Source organism: Callithrix jacchus, chromosome 7 (genome assembly GCF_049354715.1).
Source record: "Callithrix jacchus isolate 240 chromosome 7, calJac240_pri, whole genome shotgun sequence".
Lineage (NCBI taxonomy): Eukaryota > Metazoa > Chordata > Mammalia > Primates > Cebidae > Callithrix > Callithrix jacchus.
The window spans coordinates 53950075-53969142 of NC_133508.1; the positions used below are offsets into that span (position 1 = coordinate 53950075).

A 19068-nucleotide genomic window follows, 5' to 3' on the forward strand; every position below is an offset into this window, starting at 1 on the left:
ACTGGCTCAGAGACAGGCAGACCCAGGATTAAGCCAAACAACGTATGGAATTCCTGTGGTCACAGTCATTGGTTCAGGTTGGCCTAATCAGTGAAATGCAAGCTCTTGGTCAATTGGTGGGGCATACAAGACCTCTCTCTTGGCTCAGCGTGGTGGCTTATGCCTGTCATCCCAGCACTTTGGGAGGCTGAGGCAGGTGGATCACAAGGTCAGGAGTTTGAGACCAGCCTGACCAACATGGTGAAAACCCGTCTCTAGTAAAAATACAAAAAATTAGCTGGGCAAGGTGGCATGCGCCTGTAGTCAGCTACTTAGGAGGCTGAGGCAGGAGAATTGCTTGAATTCTCCTCCGGGAGATGGAGGTTGCAGTGAGCTGAGATAGCTCCACTGTACTCCAGCCTGGGCAACAGAGGAGACTGTAGGAAAACAAAAAACAGGGCCGGGCGTGGTGGCTCAAGCCTGTAATCCCAGCACTTTGGAGGCCAAGGTGGGCTGATCACCTGAGGTCAGGAGTTCAAGACCAGCCTGACCAACACGGTGAAACCCTGTCTTTAAAAAAGAAAAAAAGAAGAAAACAAAAAACAAACAAAAATAACAAGGAAAAGACCCAAAACAAGAATGAAACAGCCCCTATCTCTTTGTAGATGGTGTGCTGGGTGCATGTGAGGCCTTGAACTGTTGCAGCCACATTTCTACCCTCAGTGCAGAGAAATGGAGCTGGAGCCCTAATCAAGCTGTGCCTGAAATCCATATCACTGCTGAACTTTCTACTTATTTGAGCAAATTATGCCTTTTTGCTTAAACCAGTTTGAGTTGTTTTCTGCTTTTCTTTTAAAAAAAAAATATTTTTTTAAGACGGGGTTTCACCACATTGGTCAGGCTGGTCTCGAACTCCTGACCTCAGGGGATCTGCCTGCCTCGGCCTCCCAAAGTGCTGGGATTAGAGGCATGAGCCACTGCATCCGGCTGTTTTCTGCTTTTAAAGTTTTTTTTTCTTAGTCCTCTTAAATATGCCCATGCAAATACATAGAGACTTAATTCACAAAATATGACTGGTTTCCACTTCTGGATGTTATCTTTGAGGCTTAGGGACTCAGAAGGGAGGGTCCATGCAGAGACAGAAAACTTTGGGGATCTGTGATCTTCTGAAACTGATCAAGGATCAGGGAATATGTTCATATAAGCATTTTTTCTGAGGGCAAGTCTATAGCTTTGATCGTCTTTTAAAGAGGTGTGTTTTCCCCACACGTTGTGGGCTCTGGTCCAGCGGAGAGTGTGGCTCTTTGGCACTGCCTGGTTTGCTTTCCTTCCCAGGTCTCCTGTGTGCCTCTTGTCGCTGCACATTGCCTTTGTCACTCCTTCAACCCTGGGACTTTAGTCCAGGAGCAAAGCAAGGAGGCTGGCTGAATGGCGGTGGACGCTCGTCCCTGTGCTGCTGTGCTCTGGGTCAGGAGTCCCTGAGCCCTTGGCTATTGTCTATGGAAGCCCCAAGGATGTGAGGGCATGAGCCTCATCCCTCCCAGGAGCCCTCTGGGTCTGCACTCCAGCACCAGTTGGGCCCCTGCCCGCCGTCACCTGGAAGTACAGGTTCTCCTGCACAAGGCTCTCGTTGGACAGGATCTTGTTGATGGTGATTCGCTTGCTGCTCATCCCACCCAAGCCTGTGGGGGTCAAAGGACAGGGAATGGTCAAGCTTTAGATACCCACGCTGGGTGCTCCCCTTTTGCCAAGAATCCCCAGTCCCTGGGCTAACTGCTGGGCTGGGATGGGGGAAATGGGGCTGGGGACAGGCTGGATCACAGGAGGGCACTCACAGGGGAAATCAGCCCTCCCTCTTTGCTTGAGGAGGGCACAGCACACTCTTTTCTCCAGGATTGACCATGACATCTGAGCCAAGGCAGTGGTGGTAGCTGCCTTGCTCTCACTCTGGCCAGTGGGATTGGGGGTGGCACAAGTAGCCCCCTCGTTCTCCCACCTAGAGCCTGTGTCTAAGGATGAACAGCTGACCAGCATGAGTGTGGTGGAAGCGGCATGGCCGGAGGGGTCACCCTTCTGTTTTCCAGAGCTGCCTCAGCTTGGCTGCTGCCCTGGAGTGGCCTGTGTCTGCCTCCCATACCACATGACGGCTTATGTGGCTTCCAGCTTGATTAGTAATGCCTAACGTCAATGAGCACCTACTATGTGGCCGACATTCTTCTAAATGCTTTATATCGAATGAACTCATGGATCCTCCCCCACATTTCCATGGGATAGTTACTACCCTGAGAAATGAGGAAACTGAGGCACGGAGAAGTTATGTGACTTGTTCCAGGTCTCACATCTAGCAAGTGGCAGAGTTGGGGTGCAGATCAGGGAGTCTGATTCCAGAGCCTTTGCTCTTAACCTATTTTTTTTGCCTCATCTGGGAGGCAAACCCCTGGCCTTAAGGGGTTTGTACTTCCCAGATTTATAGCTGGACAGCAGCAAAGATGCCCAGCTCTAAGTTGGATGTAATCTTTGAGGCTTAGGGACCCAGAAGGGAGGGTCCATGTAGAGACAGAAAACTTTAGGGAGCTGTAATTTTCTAAAACTGATCCAAGTTCAGGGGACATGTTCCTATAAGCATTTTTTCTGGAGGGCAAGTCTGTAGTTTTTAACATCTTTTAAAGGGATGTGTTTTCCCCACACGTTGTGGGCTCTGGTCCAGTAGAGAGCATGGCTCTTTGGCATCTCCTGGTTCGCCTTCCTCCCCAGGTCTCCTGTGTGCTTCTAGTCCTGCTGACTGTGCATCTGCACACCCTCTCTCTGTCTGTTTCAGTTATGTGAATGTCCAAATCCAAGAGATAATATCTCACTCCTGGACTGAGAACGACGATGCCTGATCATGCCTTTTGCTCATCCAAGTCTACTTTTCTTCCTGTCCCCAAACTGTATTCTATCTATTTCTCTTTTTATCTCTCTTTCTAAAACACAAAGAGTGGTCTGGGGGCTCTCATACCCTGTGTCTGAGCTGTCTCCACACCACTGCTTGCCCCATTTGTATAAAAATAATGGTCCCTATATCCTATGGGTAGTTTTTGAGAGTATGTTTACTATTAGAAAGGAAGCCTCCAGAAAGTTAAGACTCGAGCTTGCCAATCCAGGAACAAACTTCCCATAGGTGGGGAATTTAAAAAGTGTGGTGGTGTTAAATTCATCCTGTCTGTCCTAGATACCAGTGACAGGAACACTATCTTTGGATCTGGGGGGCAGTCATGGAAGTATCACCCAGCTGCAGGAACTCAGGCTTTCAGGCATGAGATACATTATGGATATCAACCTGAAAGTGACAAAAGTAACTTAAGAAAAAAATGTATAAAGGATAGAGAGAGTGTTGATGGTTAGTCATCATTGTAGATGCATTTAATGTCCCGGAACTGTGTCCTTACCAATGGTTAAAATGACAAATGTGTTAGAGTAGGTATATTTTATCACAATGAAAAAGGTATTGGACACAGGGATGGCAGCAGCAGACATTGGGGGCTGCTAGAGTCAGGAGGGACAGAGGTGGGAAAGAGTTGCATGACTAACCACTGGCTACAATGCTCTGGACTTGGGTGATGGGATCATTCATAAGCCAAATCACACAATACACCCAGGTAACAAACCTGCACAGGTACCCCCTAAACCTAAAATAGAAGTTGAAAAAGAAAAAAAAAAGTACGAGGAATCGGCACGGTGTCTCTAACCTGGCTGCCTGTCTCCACCTGATCATCTTTCCCTCTTTCCATGATTAATTCAAATGCAAACCTCACCCCGTCTACGTCTGTCCCAATTATATGAATGTCTAAATGTAGAAGACAGGCCACTCCTGGTCTGGCAGCAACAGTGTCTGACCCATGCCCTTTGCTCACCAAAGTCCACTTTTCTTCCTGTCCCTAAATTGTATTGTCTCTATTTTTCTCTCTGTCCCTCTTTCTAAAATACAAGCTTCTTGAATGCAGATTGTACATCAGTTTCCTTTTCTTTTCTTTTTCAAAATTTTTATTATAGAGAGGCTGGGCACAGTGGTTCACAGCTATAATCCCAGCACTTTGGGAGGCCAAGGTGAGTAGATCATCTGAGGTCTGGAGTTTGAGACCAGCCTGACCAACATGGTGAAACCCTGTCTCTACTAAATACAAAAAATTAGCTGGGCATGGTGGTACATGACTGTAATCCTAGCTTCTTGGGAGGCTGAGGCAAGAGAATCACTTGAACCCGGGAGGCAGAGGTTGTAGTGAGCAGAGATTGTGCCATTGCACTCCAGCCTGGGCAACAAGAGTGAAACTCTCAAAAAAAATTTTTTTTTAATTATAGGGATGGGGCTCTCACTATGTTGCCCACATTGGTCTTGAACTCCTGGCCTCAAGCGATCCTCCTGCTTCAGCCTCCCAAGGTGTTGGGATTGTAGGTATAAGCCACCAGACCCAGCCATGTGTTGGTTTTCAAGCATTTAAGCCTCCTCTGGGTCTGGTGCCACTTAAAGTACACACTAGGTCCTGAAGCTCTGCTGTGCACTGCTGGTGACACTAAGGAGCTGTGGGCAGCTCACGGTTTACCTGACCACAGCAAGGGTCACAGGAGACCAGAGATGCTGCCCACCATAGCAACCTCACAAACCCCGGATCAGGACAGACGCCCAGGGAAGTGGAGTTGGGTGCTCAGGGACGAAGTGCTCATCCGCCCCATCCTCCTGAGGGTCTCACTGGGGCCTCCAGCTTGCCACTTCCTGCCAAGGCCCTGTGGCCACTCACCTTTGAACATGATGGCCTCTCCATGGCCATCCTTCTGCTTCTCTCGGAAGAGCTTGTAGCAGGCCGCAGTGCTGGCCATGAGCAGCAGGAATTTCTGCAAGAGACAGTCCGGGGGACAGGGTCAGCAGCAGGAAGGCCCCCAAGGAGCACGAGGAGGCTTTGTGCCGAGGACCCAGTGCCTTGCTTGCACGTTGCATCGTGCCTCCCACGCCGAGTGGCAAAGGCTGCACAGAGCAGTATTCTCTGTTTCAGAGGAATATTTCTCACCTTTCCTCTACCTCAGCAATGTCACCAAGGCAAGGCTCAGAGCCAAAGGCAGCCTTGGACAGAACTTCTCCTAGTTGCCAAGCAGCCAGGTAATGTGCAGAGAATTTCCACAGTATGAAGTTGTGCCCATAGGAAAATGAAAGAACCTCTCTCCAGTGCCACAGGAACATACCGTTTCTCTCTAGAGCGTTACCGCCAACACAGCGGCCACTAGCCTTGTGTGACTATTGAACACTTGAGATGTGACTAGTCTGAATTGAGATGTACAATACGAGTAAAATCCTTGCCATATTTTGAAGATTTAGTATGAGAAAAGAATTTAAATCTCTTGTTAATAATTTGTAGGTTGATTACATGTTGAAATGCTACTATTTTGGATTTAGCGAGTTAAAATTTTACCTGCCACAGCAACAACATGCAAACCAGCTTCAGCCTCCTTCCTCCTTCCTCTATGCTGTCCTGTTCCTCTAGCTCTCACCCTCTGCTGGGGCTGGTGAGATTTGGGTTTGCCCCTACCCTATTCACTTCAGCCTCCGGGGGCTAGCTCACCTTTGTGCCGGGGATGGGGACGAAGGTCATGAACTCATCCACATGGCCCACAGTCAGCCAGTCCGAGTAGAGTTCCACGGGTGCCTGCACCTGCTGGGCCTTCAGGAAGTCACGCACTACCTTGGTCATCCTCCGACCACCAGACCTGGAGCAGGGAGGACGAGGAGTTTCAGAAGGTTACTCACCTCACCAGAGGGACTGCGAGAGGAGTGTGGTTTCTGGAATCCACCCCGGACCCAGAGTGGCATCAGCAGAGAAGTCCCAGGAAGGAGACTGGGCTTGTCTAAGACTCTGACACAGGCAGGAAGGTGTTTGAGTCCAAGGGGAAAGAGGTAGGTGTTAGTTGCAGCCGTGGCCTGTGTGAAGGGCAGGGAGCCTGGGCTTCAGCCCTTGAGGGTGTCAGTGACTATGGGGAGGCCACCTTCTCTGCTCGGGAGTCCGCCTGGCCTGCTGGGGGTGCTAGGGCACAGGAGGGCTCCAACATTCGCCCTCATCTACGTGCCTCTTTGCTACATTAACTTCTACTCACTTCAATCTTTTTTTCCCCCAGGATGGAGTCTTTCTGTGTTGGCCAGGCTGGAGTGCAGTGGCGTGATCTTGGCTTCACCTCCCAGGTTTAAGTGATTCCCCTGCCTCAACATCCTGAGTAGCTGAGGTTACAGGCCCGTGCCACCATAACCTGGCTAATTTTTATATTTTTAGTAGAGACGGGGTTTCACCATGTTGGCCAGTCTGGTCTCGAACTCCTGACCTTGTAATCCACCCACCTCTGCCTCCCAAAGTGCTGGGATTATAGGCAAGAGCCACCGCCTCCAGCCAACCAGCTGATTTATAGTCTCATTATACACCTTTCCATTTGGGGAAGACAGCTGTCTATTTATTTATATATTAGATCCTAATTCACATGAAGATGTAAAGGCTAACTTGATTTTCTTTCCAAGAGTGTTGGTCTCTTAACAGGAAGTCATGGGAGGGAATAATTCTCCCAGCCACTTTGCTCCATGTGTGAGTAACCCAGGCCACCCTGAAAGAGAAACAGGGACCTCCCCACTCCCATAGCCCCCAGCCCCCGCCTGGCTTCTCTTACAGAGGAAAGCTGCTCCCGATGAGGATGCGGCCGAGGGGGTATGTCTTGCCGTTCACGGTCACTGGGGGACTGACCTCCAGGTTTCCAAATGAGTCAAGGCTGGTGACAGTCTCAAAGAGGGGCTCCCGGGTCACGTAGCCAAAATCTGGGCCCTAAGCAGAGGGCACACACCTGCATTAATCTTCTGCAGCCAGGTCCCTCAGTCCCCAAGCCAGCTACCCTCTTTCACTACCTTCAGTTTGGGTCTGTGGGCACCCCAGGGGTTTGCCCACGGTCTTCCTATGATTACCAAAGAGCAGGGGCCTGGGCCTGGGTCTGGGGAGGATGTGTGTGTTAGCATCTTGGTGTAAGTGTGACAGTGTGAGAATGTGAGTGTGTAAGAGTGAACGCAAGTGTGAGTGTGAGTGTGTGACATCTGCATGTGCCTCTGTTTCCCCAGCACAGATACAGATTGCTGATTTCAGGATTAGTCTACAGTGTACATTATGTACTTTCAGTTTCCCCATCTGTTTTTTCATTTTTTTTTTTTTTGAGATGGAGTCTTGCTCTGTCACCCAGGCTGGAGTGCAGTGGTGCGATCTCAGCTCACTGCAACCTCTGCCTCCAGAGTTCGAGTGATCTCCTGCCTCAGCCTCCCAAGTGGCTGGGATTACAGGCACACACCACCACACCTGGCTCATTTTTGTATTTTTAGCAGAAATGGGGTTTCACTGTGTTGCCCAGGCTGGTCTCGAACTCCTGACCTCAAGTGATCTGCCTGCCTCAGCCTCCCAAAGTGCTGGGATTACAAGCATGAGCCACTGCACTCTGGCACATTTCCCCATCTATAAAAGAAGTACCAGATTAGGTAACATGAGGAAGGGTGGCAGCTTGTATTATTATTCCCAGAGATTTGCTACCCCTCTGCACAGTAACAGAATTTTGCATCCTGACCCATCGACATGTGACTTCTGGCATCTTCCTTCAAAACGAATATATTTCCCTGCCCAGTGTGAGACTTGGTCACGTGACTTGCTTTGGCCAATGAAATGTGAGCAGAAGGGATGCATGCCAGTTAACAGCAGAAGCCATAGGAGCCCCTGCATGCGTCTGCCAATTCTTGGACTTCTCCCTGTGCTAGTAGAATGGCATTTCCCAGACTGGGGCTGCTCCGGCAGCTTGAGCGCTAGAGTGAGGAAGGCATAAGGAAGCAGAGTGGCAGACCACCATGCAGCAATCAACATGGAAGGCCAGCAAGAAAGAGGCCTTTGCTGTTGTCCGTCATGGAGATTTTGGCTTGGTTTGTTACTGTGGCCTTACCTGGTGAAGCTGACCAATACATGCCCTCTCAATCCACTGTCAACCTGCCAGGCTTGCCACTGAGCCCAGAGGAAGCCTCAGGACCCTTCTTCACTCAGAGCTCCAAAAAAACTGGAATTAGCACACAAGATATATCCCCACCGGCCCCTGAATTTTAAGATTCCTTTCATGGCTTTTGGGGAACAAATGTAGGGGACTTGTTTGGGAGCTAGCTCAGGGGTTGGATTGAAGATTGCCTGACAAAATCCAGTGGAGTGGGAGGATGTGGCTTATTCTGGCTCAGCTGAAAGGCTCAAGGGACAGCTGGGCCCATGGGGTGGATGGCAGTAGCTTAGCACTTTCTTACCTTGGGGCCCCAGCTGGCAACGTGGTTGCTTGTTGAGGCTGGGGTGCTGGGGCTCTGCAGCATCGTATGGGCATGCAGTACAAAGCCAGGCCTGGCCTTGGCCTCAAGAAACCATGCGGCCTGGGGCCTTGGAACCAGGCCAGCCTGGAATACTGAAGGCAGGTGCTGACCTGGAAAGGCCTTGCTTCTCATGCCTGCGGCAACTGCTGCTAGTGGTGGGTTTGACTCTACTCACCATAGTGTTAGGGAAAGCTCACTGAAGACAGGGCCAGGGAATGACAGCCATAACAACAGCTAATAATGGTAATTATATCAGCCATGGCACTGATGCCTTATATAACGCCTTCAATCGTCACAACATTCTGTGAGACTGATACCATTGCTATCCCCATTTTACAGGTGAGGAAACTGAGGTTCGTGGAAGGTAATTGCTTGCCCAAGGTCGCATGGCTGCTAAGAGGTGCAATCAGGACTCAAGACCTGGCCCACCTGACATTCCAAAGCTCTGCACTGACACCATTGGCTGTGGTATCTCCTTGTGAACCGGGCATTGGGCAAGGAATGTGGGGCAGAACCTGGCACAGGGTCTGTGTGAACCTGGCACAGGGTCTGCTCTGGGCAGCCCTGGTGTCTAACAGGGACACTGTCCTGCATGTGACCTTGGGAAAAGTCCCCTGACCTACTCCATTCTCTTGTTTCATGCCCTGTTCAAACCTCCTCCAGCCTGTTCAGGACAGAAGAGTGGAGACAAAAGGAAGATTGATTTCGTTTCTGTTCTCACACACTAGGTTGTTGAGGGCCTGAAAGGGGAGTGAGAATGGCTTCCAGAATTAGAGGAGTCAGATGGCTTAAAAACAAACGAACATGGCTGGGCGCAGTGGCTCATGCCTGTAATCCCAGCACTCTGGGAGGCCGAGACGAGTGGATGGCCTGAGGTCAGAAACTGGAGACCAGCCTGTCCAACATGGTGAAAACTTGTCTCTACTAAAAATATAATAATTAGCTGGGGGTGGTGGAGGGTGCCTGTAATCCCAGATACTTGGGAGGCTGAGGCAGCAGAATCGCTTGAACTTGGGAGATGGAGGTTGCAGTGAGCCAGGATCACGCCACTGCACTGCAGCCTGGGCAACGGAGGAAGATTCCATCTCAGAAAAAAACAAACAACACACACACACACATACACACACACACACACACACACACACCCCCCGAAAACCATAGCCTCAAGGTCATGATGAACTTGGAAGTTGGAACCATGATTTTTGACAATTGCATAACTATGTTTTTCCCTCTTTGAAACTTACTTAACTCACTTTGCTACAATTTAGAGGGAAGGGCAGCAGCAGGGGCCAGAGCCTCTGGAACTAGGTCTTACCCTATTTCCCTTAGTGTCCGTTTCCCACTAGAAAACTCTCCATGTCTGTTAAACATCAGTTATCAGAGCAGAAAAGGACCTCAGAGGCGGCCATCCCAAATGATCCATTTTGCAGAGGAGAAACAGAGGCTCCGGGCAGCAGACAAATGTGTGAAGGTGGCCCAGGGTCTCCTGACCACTCTGTCTTGTGAGAGTCACCAGAATTATCCTTCACCCCCAAGTGGCCCTCAGCATCTTACCAGGAGCTGCTTCACAGGGAAATCCTTTAGGTTTCCGTCTCGGGGGGAGTCCAGCACCACAGGGAAGCCTTTGTGGGGGGCCTCGATGTAGCCAAATTCAATTTCATCCTGCAGGGACACCAAGGAGAGCTGTTAGACAAGCCAAGGGACAATTTGTGTGCATGAGCAGAAAACTCGAGAAACATAAGAGCACAAAAGAAAAGAATGGCTATATTGTTCCCATCCCTAGCTGCCCCATCCTCCTTCCCTCTCACTGATGATGGCAGCATAACTGTCCACAGGCAGTCTTTGCACATCATAAGCAGGTTTCTTACTGATATCAACCCCCTTTTTTTTTGAGACGCAGTTTCGCTCTTGTTGCCCAGGTTGGAGTGTAACAGCCCAGTCTTGGCTCACTGAAACCTCTGCCTCCTGGGTTCAAATGATTCTCCTGCCTCAGTCTCTGGAGTAGCTGGGATTACAGGCATGCGCCACCACGCCCGGCTAATTTTGTATTTTTAGTAGAGACAGGGTTTCTCCATGTTGGTCAGGGTGGTCCCGAATCCCCGACCTCAGGTGATCCACCTGCCTCAGCCTCCCAAATTGCTGGGATTACAGGCATGAGCCACTGTGCCCAGCCCCATTTTTTTGTTTTGAAACAGAGTCTCCCTCTCTTGTCCAGGCTGAAGTGCAGTGCTGTGATTATGACCCACTGCAGCCTCAAACTCCTGGGCTTAAGTGATCCTCCCGCCCCAGTCTTTGAGTAGCTGGGACTACAGCTATGCACTACCATGCCAGGCTAATCTAAAAATTTGTTGTAGAGACAGGGTCTTGCTATGTTGCCCAAGCTTGTCTTGAATTCTTGGCCTCAGGAAATCCTCCCACCTCAGCCTCCCAAAGTGCTGGGATTTACAGGCACGAGCCATCATGCCTGACCTAGACCTCATTTTAAAAAACAATAGCCAGGTGTGGTGGTGCATATTTGTAGTCCTAGCTACTTGGGAGGCTGAGGTGGGAGGATTGCTTGAGCCTGGAAAGTGGAGGTTGCAGTGAGCCGAGATCGTGCCACTGCACTCCAGCCTGGGCGACAGAGCAAGACCCCCATCTCAAACAAAACAAAACAAAACAAAACAACACACAAACAGCAAGCAGCATCCTGAATATGTTTTCCTTCAAGTAACAACTTAACTTGAAGCACATCCTGTATCCATATTAAAAGATTGGCTTCAGCCGGGTGCGGTGGCTCGCGCCTATAATCCCAGCACTTTGGGAGGCCAAGGCGGGTGGATCACCAGGTCAAGAAATTGAGATCATCCTGGTCAAAGAGGTGAAACCCCGTCTCTACCAAAAATACAAAAATTAGCTGGGCATGGTGGTGCATGCCTGTAGTCCCAGCTACTTGGGAGGCTGAGGCAGGAGAGTTGCTTGAACCCAGAAGGCGGAGGTTGCGGTGAGCCGAGATCGTGCCATTGCACTCCAGTCTGGGTAACAACAGGGAAACTCCGTCTCAAAAAAAAAAAAAAAAAAAGAGATTGGCTTCATCCTTTTTAGTGATTGCACAGAACTCCCGGGAACCCTGTTACTCAGTCCTGCATGGATGGATGCTTAGGCTGCTCTGCAATCTCTTGCTACTGTAAGAAGCAGCACTGCAGTGCACCGCCTTGCATGTTCATGTCTTTGTGCGCATGTGCAGATATGAGCTGAGAAGAGTCCTCAGCTACGGAGCTGCTGGGTGCCAGGCAGTTTACATGAAGCCAGCTCTTCTTTGCCTGACCCCGACGCTTTGTCCTTCCTAGCCTGGACCTGGGCTCCTCACCTGGATCCAGCGATCTCCTCGGTTTATGTACTGGAAGCAGACCTTCAGCTCACAGTTGGTTTTCTCCACAAGGTTCTTCACCTCTTTCAGGAAGAGGTAATTATCCTTCATGCTGAGAAGTTGGGGGAAGAAGGGGAGGTCAGGAGAAAGGGTGAGGAGGGGCCAGAGTCATCTCCCTGAGATGGTGACAGCAGCTGGTACCTCTGGACTGTGCTGGGCAGACTGGTCCACACCTGTGCTCACGGCCACCTTTAGAAAGGCCACTGGAATCAAAGGCCAAGTAAACCCACCCACTCGTGGCATTTGTCAAGGTCATGAACAAATAAAATGAGGAGGGGAACTCTCACCCCCACCTCTCCCAATGCCTTACACCTCTGACTTCATAGATTTTCAATTAAGAGCTGTGCCTGGCATGAAGATGGGATGATGTGAGGACTCCAGGGGTCCCTTTTGGGGTTGGCAGTCATCTAACTGTAGGCACTTTTTATATCAGTTCTTATCTTGCTGCTGTGGACCTAGTGCATCGTAGGTGCTCAATAAAAGTCTGTTTAACGAATGAGTCAGAAGAGCTGCATAAGAAGTTGCCAACTGCAAGGTAGGGGGTTAGGCAAGAGAACAGAATGGCAGCCATTATTTTTAGAGTATACCCTGTGTGCCGGACCTTGGATAAATGCTTGGCCTGCTTTGTCTGATTTAATCCTCACAGTGACTCTATGATGTGAGCATTTCAGAGAGGCCAAGAGAGTTGTTCAAGGTCACACAGTGCTAAGTGACGGGGCCGGGAACTAGACTCAAGTCCATCTGACCTGGCTCTTGGCCACTCTGCCACACTACCTCTCTGGGCTGGGGTCACCCCTTACCAGCACACAAACACCGACACGGGAGGCAGGATGTTGGGTGTCATGATCCACGGAGCAATCCGGAATATCACGGTGTCTGTGAAGATGGGCGTCAGGGGAATGTCCTGGGTGTGAAAGACAAGGCATGGGGATCAAAAGGTCTTGCCAGGGTGCGTTCCTCGCCTGCCTTCCAAAGCAGTGAAACTGATGACAGTGAATACATTTCCCGAATACTCACTGTGCGCCTAGCCTGTGATAAGCACTTTTACATGTGCCAATTCATTTCTGCATTCTGACCACCGCAGGAGGTAGATACTGCATGATCCTCACTTTTCAGATGGGGAAACTGAGTCACAGGGCTGTTACCCACCCAGGGTCACATGATTGGTAAATGGTAGAGCCAGGCTTTATACCCAGGCAGTCAGCTGCTGAGTTCACACTCTTAGCCATTGTCCTGTCTTGTCCCATCAAACTTCTCTTCCTGAAATCGGCCCGCAAAGCAGCTGAGCCAGCCCCCTGCCTTCCTCTGTTTTTGCCCTGGGCATCTTGCCCTTATCTGTGTGTGAGCATATTAGTGTTGTTTTGGGTTAGTTTTGCTATGTCTAGACTTTTTTTTTTTTTGAGATGGAATCTCACTCTGTTGTCCAGGCTGGAGTGCAGTGGCACATCTCAGCTCACTGCAACTTCTGCCTCCTGGGTTCAAGTGATTCTCCTGCCTTAGCCTCCCAAGTAGCTGGGATTACAGGCATTCACCACCATGCCCAGCTAATATTTGTATTTTTAGTTTCACCCTGTTGGCCAGGCTGGTCTCGAACTCCTGACCTCAAGCGATCTGCCTGCCTTGGCCTCCCAAAGTGCTGAGATGGTGTGAGCCACCGTGCCTGGCCAGACTGTTTGGTTTTAAGGACTGGTCAAGCAGCTTGCCCAGAACCTGAGGGAAAGTGAGGTGTGATTCCAAGGTTCCTTTGTGGGGCTGGCTTTCAAAAGCTACAGGAAGTGGACCCCATTCTTGGTGGGGAGGTGCGGGAGTGGGGGGCCTGTTACACAGCTTGCCTTTCTTGCCCTGGTCTGCCTTTTGAGCCTCTGTGGGTGCCCACCGGAGAGGTCTGTCTGACAGAGCCTGGGGTTCGGGCTACCCTGGGCCCGGGTGCAATAAGAAGCCCCATCCCCGTCCCCTATCCCATTAGCTTTGCCTTTTCCACTTCCCCTGAGTTTGAGGGTGCTTTGTAAGTAGGACTTTACAAGTTTGGATGCTCACAACCACCCCGGGCGGCAGATGCTTTTGGACTTTGTCTTACAGATGGAGAAACTAAGGCAAATGGCCCTTAAGTAATGAACAGGGAATTGAATTCACTTGCCCAGGGGTGGTTAAACTGGGATTTGAACCTGGGCAGTCTGCTGCTGTAATCCCAGCACTTTGGGAGGCCGAGATGGGTGGATCACGAGGTCTGGAGTTCAAGGCAGTTTGCTGCCAGGGCTCATTCTCATACGTCTCAGCTAGCTCCAGCCTCACCCTTGTATAGCACCCATTGTATCCTGTCCCAAAGCGGCCCAGGGATAAAAGTGAGGGGCTCCTGTGTCTGGGAGAGAAGCCAGGTCCCTTCTCTTTTTCTGAGTGAAACAGTGTGGGCCTGAGCAGCTAGGGTCTGGGGGTGAAAGGTTTTGTGGTGAGAGGTTCTTGTGGGCAGAGCACGTACTCAGTAAGGGGACTTCTGTAGAGGTACAGGACCTCTTCTCCTCATCTAGCTTCTCCCCAAAGCAAGAGCAAAGCTGACTGAGATGCCTGGCCCCAGGGTAGGGCATAACCTGAAGCTGGGGTTTGGGGTTCGGCCTGTCAGAGTTGGTATAACCCATAGTTGAAGGAGGGGTCAGACAAGGGCAGGAAGTGCAGTGCGTGCAATAGATGGTCAGCAAACCCCACCCGGGGACTCCTTGCACTAACCATCAGGACTCTGGGCCCTAGACCTAGGCAGGGAGCAGGGCAGGCCAGGGCACAGGCATGGAGTGTGTCAGAAAACACTGCCCATAGGGAATCCATGGGGAGCAGGAGTAGCAAGGAGACTGATCCCAGGAGCATGGCTCAGAGGACCCTGGCAGCCACATGCTGGCTTTGCAGGGGGCATCAAGGTCTCCTATCCTGGACCCACCCTCTTGGCACTTTGAGGGGTTGGAGCACAGCGTGGGCTCCTAGGAATGGCCCACTGGTAGGAGCCCCAAGCTGGCCCCCAGGGGAAGCCGCCTGTGGTGGAGGTCTGGAGCCCTCACCTGGGCCATGTACTCCAGCAGGCTGACATGGATGGAGACCAGGCCTGAGAAGCCCTCGTCAGGGAAGCAGAGGCCTTCCACGAAGAACAGCAGCTCCGCGGAGCCACCCGTGTACTTGACCACATGGTAGAGCTTCCGCCGGCCCAGGATGTGGATATAGCGTTGGCCGAAGAACGGGTCTGGAGGGAAAAAGACCACCGTCAGACCCTCACTTGCATCAGAAAGAGGTCGGTGGGGTGGGATCACTGATGGGGACAAAAGGGCAACATAACTTGTCTTCTAAACAGAGAGAAAAGCACAAGCAGAAATGCCACCAGAATGGCCATGGTTGGGCCACCACCATTGTCTCAGCACTGCTGCGTGCTGGCTGCATGGCGCTGCGTCGAACAGTCACCCTCTCCGGCTCTGGCTTCCCCATCTACAAAATGAGCAAGCTCTCTCATGAACAGCACATAGGAAATCACCAGCAGAGCAGTTAGTGGTGTCAGGGAAGGATACAATTGTTTCCATTTCACAGATGAGGAAACCAGTCTCAGAAAGGAGGAGTGACTTGTCCAAAGTCAGAGACCCAGTAAACAGCTGAGCTGAGTCGGGACTCAGATTCAAGTCTAATTCTGAATCTCAAGCTCTCATTCCGTTTGTAAAAACACAACATAAATGTGCCCATTAGTACCCAGAATTCTTCTCCATATCATGGAAGCCAAGGCCAGTGAACGAGCTGTCCATTTTTGTGGCTGGGAGGAAAGGCAGGTCCCCCCAGTGCTCCTGCCCCACTGAAAGCTCCCACTTTGACTTGTGCTGTTCCCTCTGCCTGAAACAATAGTGCCCCTTCTTCCTTCAGGCCTTGGTTTGTGTCACTTGCAACAATCCAGCCCAGATACCCCAGAGACAAAGCCAGAGGATCTGCTTGGAGCTCCCACAGTCCCCTGCCATCTCCATCACAGCCTATTTATTTATTTATTTGAGACAGAGTCTCACTCTGTTGCCCAAGCTATAGTGCAGTGGTATGATCTTGGCTCACTGCAACCTCTGCCTCTGGGGTTCAAGTGATTCTCCTGCCTCAGCCTCCTAAGTAGCTGGGATTACAGGCACATGCCACCCCTTCTGGCTAAGTTTTGTATTTTTAGCCAAGACGGTTTTGTTGCCATCTTGGCCAGGCTGGTCATGAACTCCTTGCCTCAAGTGATTTGCCTGCCTCGGCCTCCCAAAGTGCTGGGATTACAGGTGTGAGCCGCCGCACCTGGCCTCATCACAGCCTTTTTAAATGTGGGTGACCTATGCGAGGGTAGGGGCAGGCCCAGTGGGGCCCAGGGCTTGCCTGGCACATGGTCATGTTTAACAAATATCTACTGAAAGAACCAATGGCTTTCACAACACTCCCTGTGGGAGAGACTAAGGGGGAATTTTCAGGCAGAATGAGAGCACATGAATTGGGCAAGGACCTTTGGGGAGACACAGGTGGTCTAGATGCAGCCTCTCTGTCTAAGAGCAGTGCTCAGCTGTTGATAAGATGGAGCAGATGTGGGAAGCATCATAACGGCAGCTATGGGTGAGATCGTCTGGTTACTTGCGGTAGGGTGGGGAGGGCAGAGGAGGCAGGATGGGAAGCATTTGAGCAGAGAAAGGCAGCCTTTGAGATGCCCTCTCGGGGTGGCAGAAATGGGTGTGGTGGGGAGAGGAGATACTTGCATTGGTAAAGGCATGGAGAGAGGACCCTATGCAGTTCCAGAAGGAATTTCTTTATGCCCTGTAGAGCTGGAAGGGCAGAATCAGTCTCAGCTTAGTGCTTTCAACGACAATGATAATGGTTAATGATGAGGTGCTCAAGGGTTAGAACACGTAACCAGAATAGACTGGTACGAACCAGGTACTTGATTAAAATGTGTGAAATAAGTGAATGAGCCACGAAGCCAGGGCTTGGGATGGCTCCTCCTGTGGGACAATGTGCCCAATTAGAGCCTGGTTATAAATCTCACTAAGGGTGCTTGTGTGAGTGGGTATGACTTACAACGTCAGAGGGACCTTGCTTTAAATATTGCTCTTGCTTTACAAGCTATGAAACCTCAGGGAATTCACTTAACATCCCTGAGCCTCAGTTTGCTCATCTGTTTGTGGGAGATAATGATACCCATGCTACAGGGTCACTGCAAGGTCACAGCCTCAGTAACTTCAGTAACCTTGGTAACCATGGGTAACCATTGGTAACACTGCTTGGACTGGTATTACGAGGACGTCAAGGAGTTTTCTTTTCTTTTTTTTTGGAGTTTTCATTGAATAGTTTCCGAATAGCAGGCAAGGAAACCATGTCCTAACTCAACCTCCCTTGGGAGGGAGGAGTCGAAGGAATGAAGTAGAAAAACTCAGATACTGCAAGTCCCAAAGAACAGCAAGGGAGGTCCTGCTCACCCAGAAATAACAGTGTGCACCCGACAGCCCTATCACTCAGTAATTCAGATACATACTCATAATTCAAACATTTTCCGTCGGGCGTGGTGGCTCATGCCTGTAATCCCAGCACTTTGGGAGGCCGAGGCAGGTGGATCACCTGAGGTCAGGAGTTTGAGACCAGCCTGGTCAACATGGTGAAATCCCGTCTCTACTAAATATACAAAAATTAGCTGGGCATGGCGGTAGGTGCCTGCAATCTCAGCTACTCAGGAGGCTGAGGCAGGAGAATCGCTTGAACCCGGGAGGTGGAGGTTGCAGTGAGCCGATATTGTGCCATTGTGCTCCAGACTGGGCAACAAGAGCAAAGCTTCGTCTCAAAAAAAAAAATTTTTTTTTTTCCTCCAGGCACTTGGGCCCTCCCACGCCCACAGGCCACAGCTGTACTTGAACAGATGCTCGGGGGGGAGTCGGGCTGAGAAGCCAACTTGTCCTTGCAGCAGCCTCATAGCCAAAGCTTTCCCAGGGCTCAGAGCACCTGGGGGGCTCCGCCAAGGTCTGGGGTAGGAACGGGGATCTGGCTGGGGGCAGTGGGACAGGTGGAAGACACATTCTAGTCCATCTGCAGGCAGCTTTCTCCCTCCCAATGTGGCCCGTAGCCTGTGATTTACAATACGTCTCTATTCTGGGCCTCTTTCTGACAGTTGGGGCCAGCTCCGGGCAGACTGCTTTCTCAGTAGGAACAATTCAGCCATTGTCCGCAGGAACCTCCGTTCCCCTGTTTTCCAACCCTGGCTGGGCGCAGACCTCACACTGAGCATGGCCAGCTCTCTCTGTAAGAACCAACAATGCTGCTCTTTCGAGTAGTCCTCGTGCCTTGGGCTGGGCCCGCTGACCGCCGGGACCTCTCTGCCCCAGGCATTGGCCAGCACGTGGTATGGTTTGCCTTCACCTTCCCAGCTACTTTGGAAAGATTCTACTTCCCAGAGAGACTCGTTGATAGTGTGACTGGCTATTTTGGTTTCCCTGGGACTGAAGGGTGTCCTGGCATGAGGGACCCTCAGTGCTAAAACAAGGAAAGTCCTGGGCAAACTAGATTACCATATCCTCGTGTAAAGAGGTAAGGCCCCAGTGCTTGGTGTTCCGGGCAGAACGTGAGGCTGAAGCAGCCACCAGGTCTTCCTAGGAGCACTGAAACCTCTGTCCACCCCAATCATCATGACTAACAATCATCATAATCTCACAAAAGCCATAATTGCCATTTCTGGAGAGCTTTCCAAAGGCCAGCTACCACACTCAGTGCCCGACACACCTTCCTCATTTGATCCCCACCTGGGCACCCGGGACAGTCGGGGCTCTTGCTAGTCCCATGCCACATCAGAGACTGGGGCTGGTGAAGACACTTGCCTGGACCTGGAATCATAGCTCCCTGACTCCAACACTCCCTATAGGGGTCCTTCGGTCTCCAACCCAGTCCCTTCCCTTGATAGTGTGATAGGGAGAGCTGGTCTGACCCTACCAGGACACCTGACATTTGCTCATCCACAGGCGTACATGGAATGTGACAAAACTCCAACGTGTTTGCATGGAAGAAAAGGAGACTGTGCTACTGATCAATTATCTATCATCCTTTGCTTGTGTGTGTGTGTGTGTGTGTGTGTGTGTGTGTGTAGCTCAGGGTTTTCACCCAGGAGTCAGCATTTTTGGGAAACTGTCTCTTCTGGGTGGCCACTGCCTTCGTCATGGTTGCTCCCTACCAGATGGGCAACCCCAGAGAAGGGGCTCCGGGGAACGTTCTCAAAGCCCTTGCGGTGGTAGTTCATCTTTCTCCTTGTCTGCTCAGGACCCATCTCAGATGGCCAGTGACA

At 50.9% G+C, this 19068-nt stretch overlaps 1 protein-coding gene across 1 annotated transcript in view; it reads right to left on the bottom strand.

Annotated features, from left to right (window-relative positions):
- The window catches only part of PADI2 (peptidyl arginine deiminase 2), a 52978-nt gene that overhangs the window by 5048 nt on the left and 28862 nt on the right, over window positions 1-19068 (bottom strand). Inside the window, exons 7-14 of the mRNA XM_017974364.4 lie at window positions 14816-14994; window positions 12572-12675; window positions 11712-11823; window positions 9917-10024; window positions 6658-6809; window positions 5571-5715; window positions 4755-4848; window positions 1576-1661 (exon numbers count right to left, since the gene is read on the bottom strand). Of these exons, the coding sequence (XP_017829853.4) occupies window positions 1576-1661; window positions 4755-4848; window positions 5571-5715; window positions 6658-6809; window positions 9917-10024; window positions 11712-11823; window positions 12572-12675; window positions 14816-14994 (980 nt within the window). The remainder of the gene's footprint in view (window positions 1-1575; window positions 1662-4754; window positions 4849-5570; window positions 5716-6657; window positions 6810-9916; window positions 10025-11711; window positions 11824-12571; window positions 12676-14815; window positions 14995-19068) is intronic.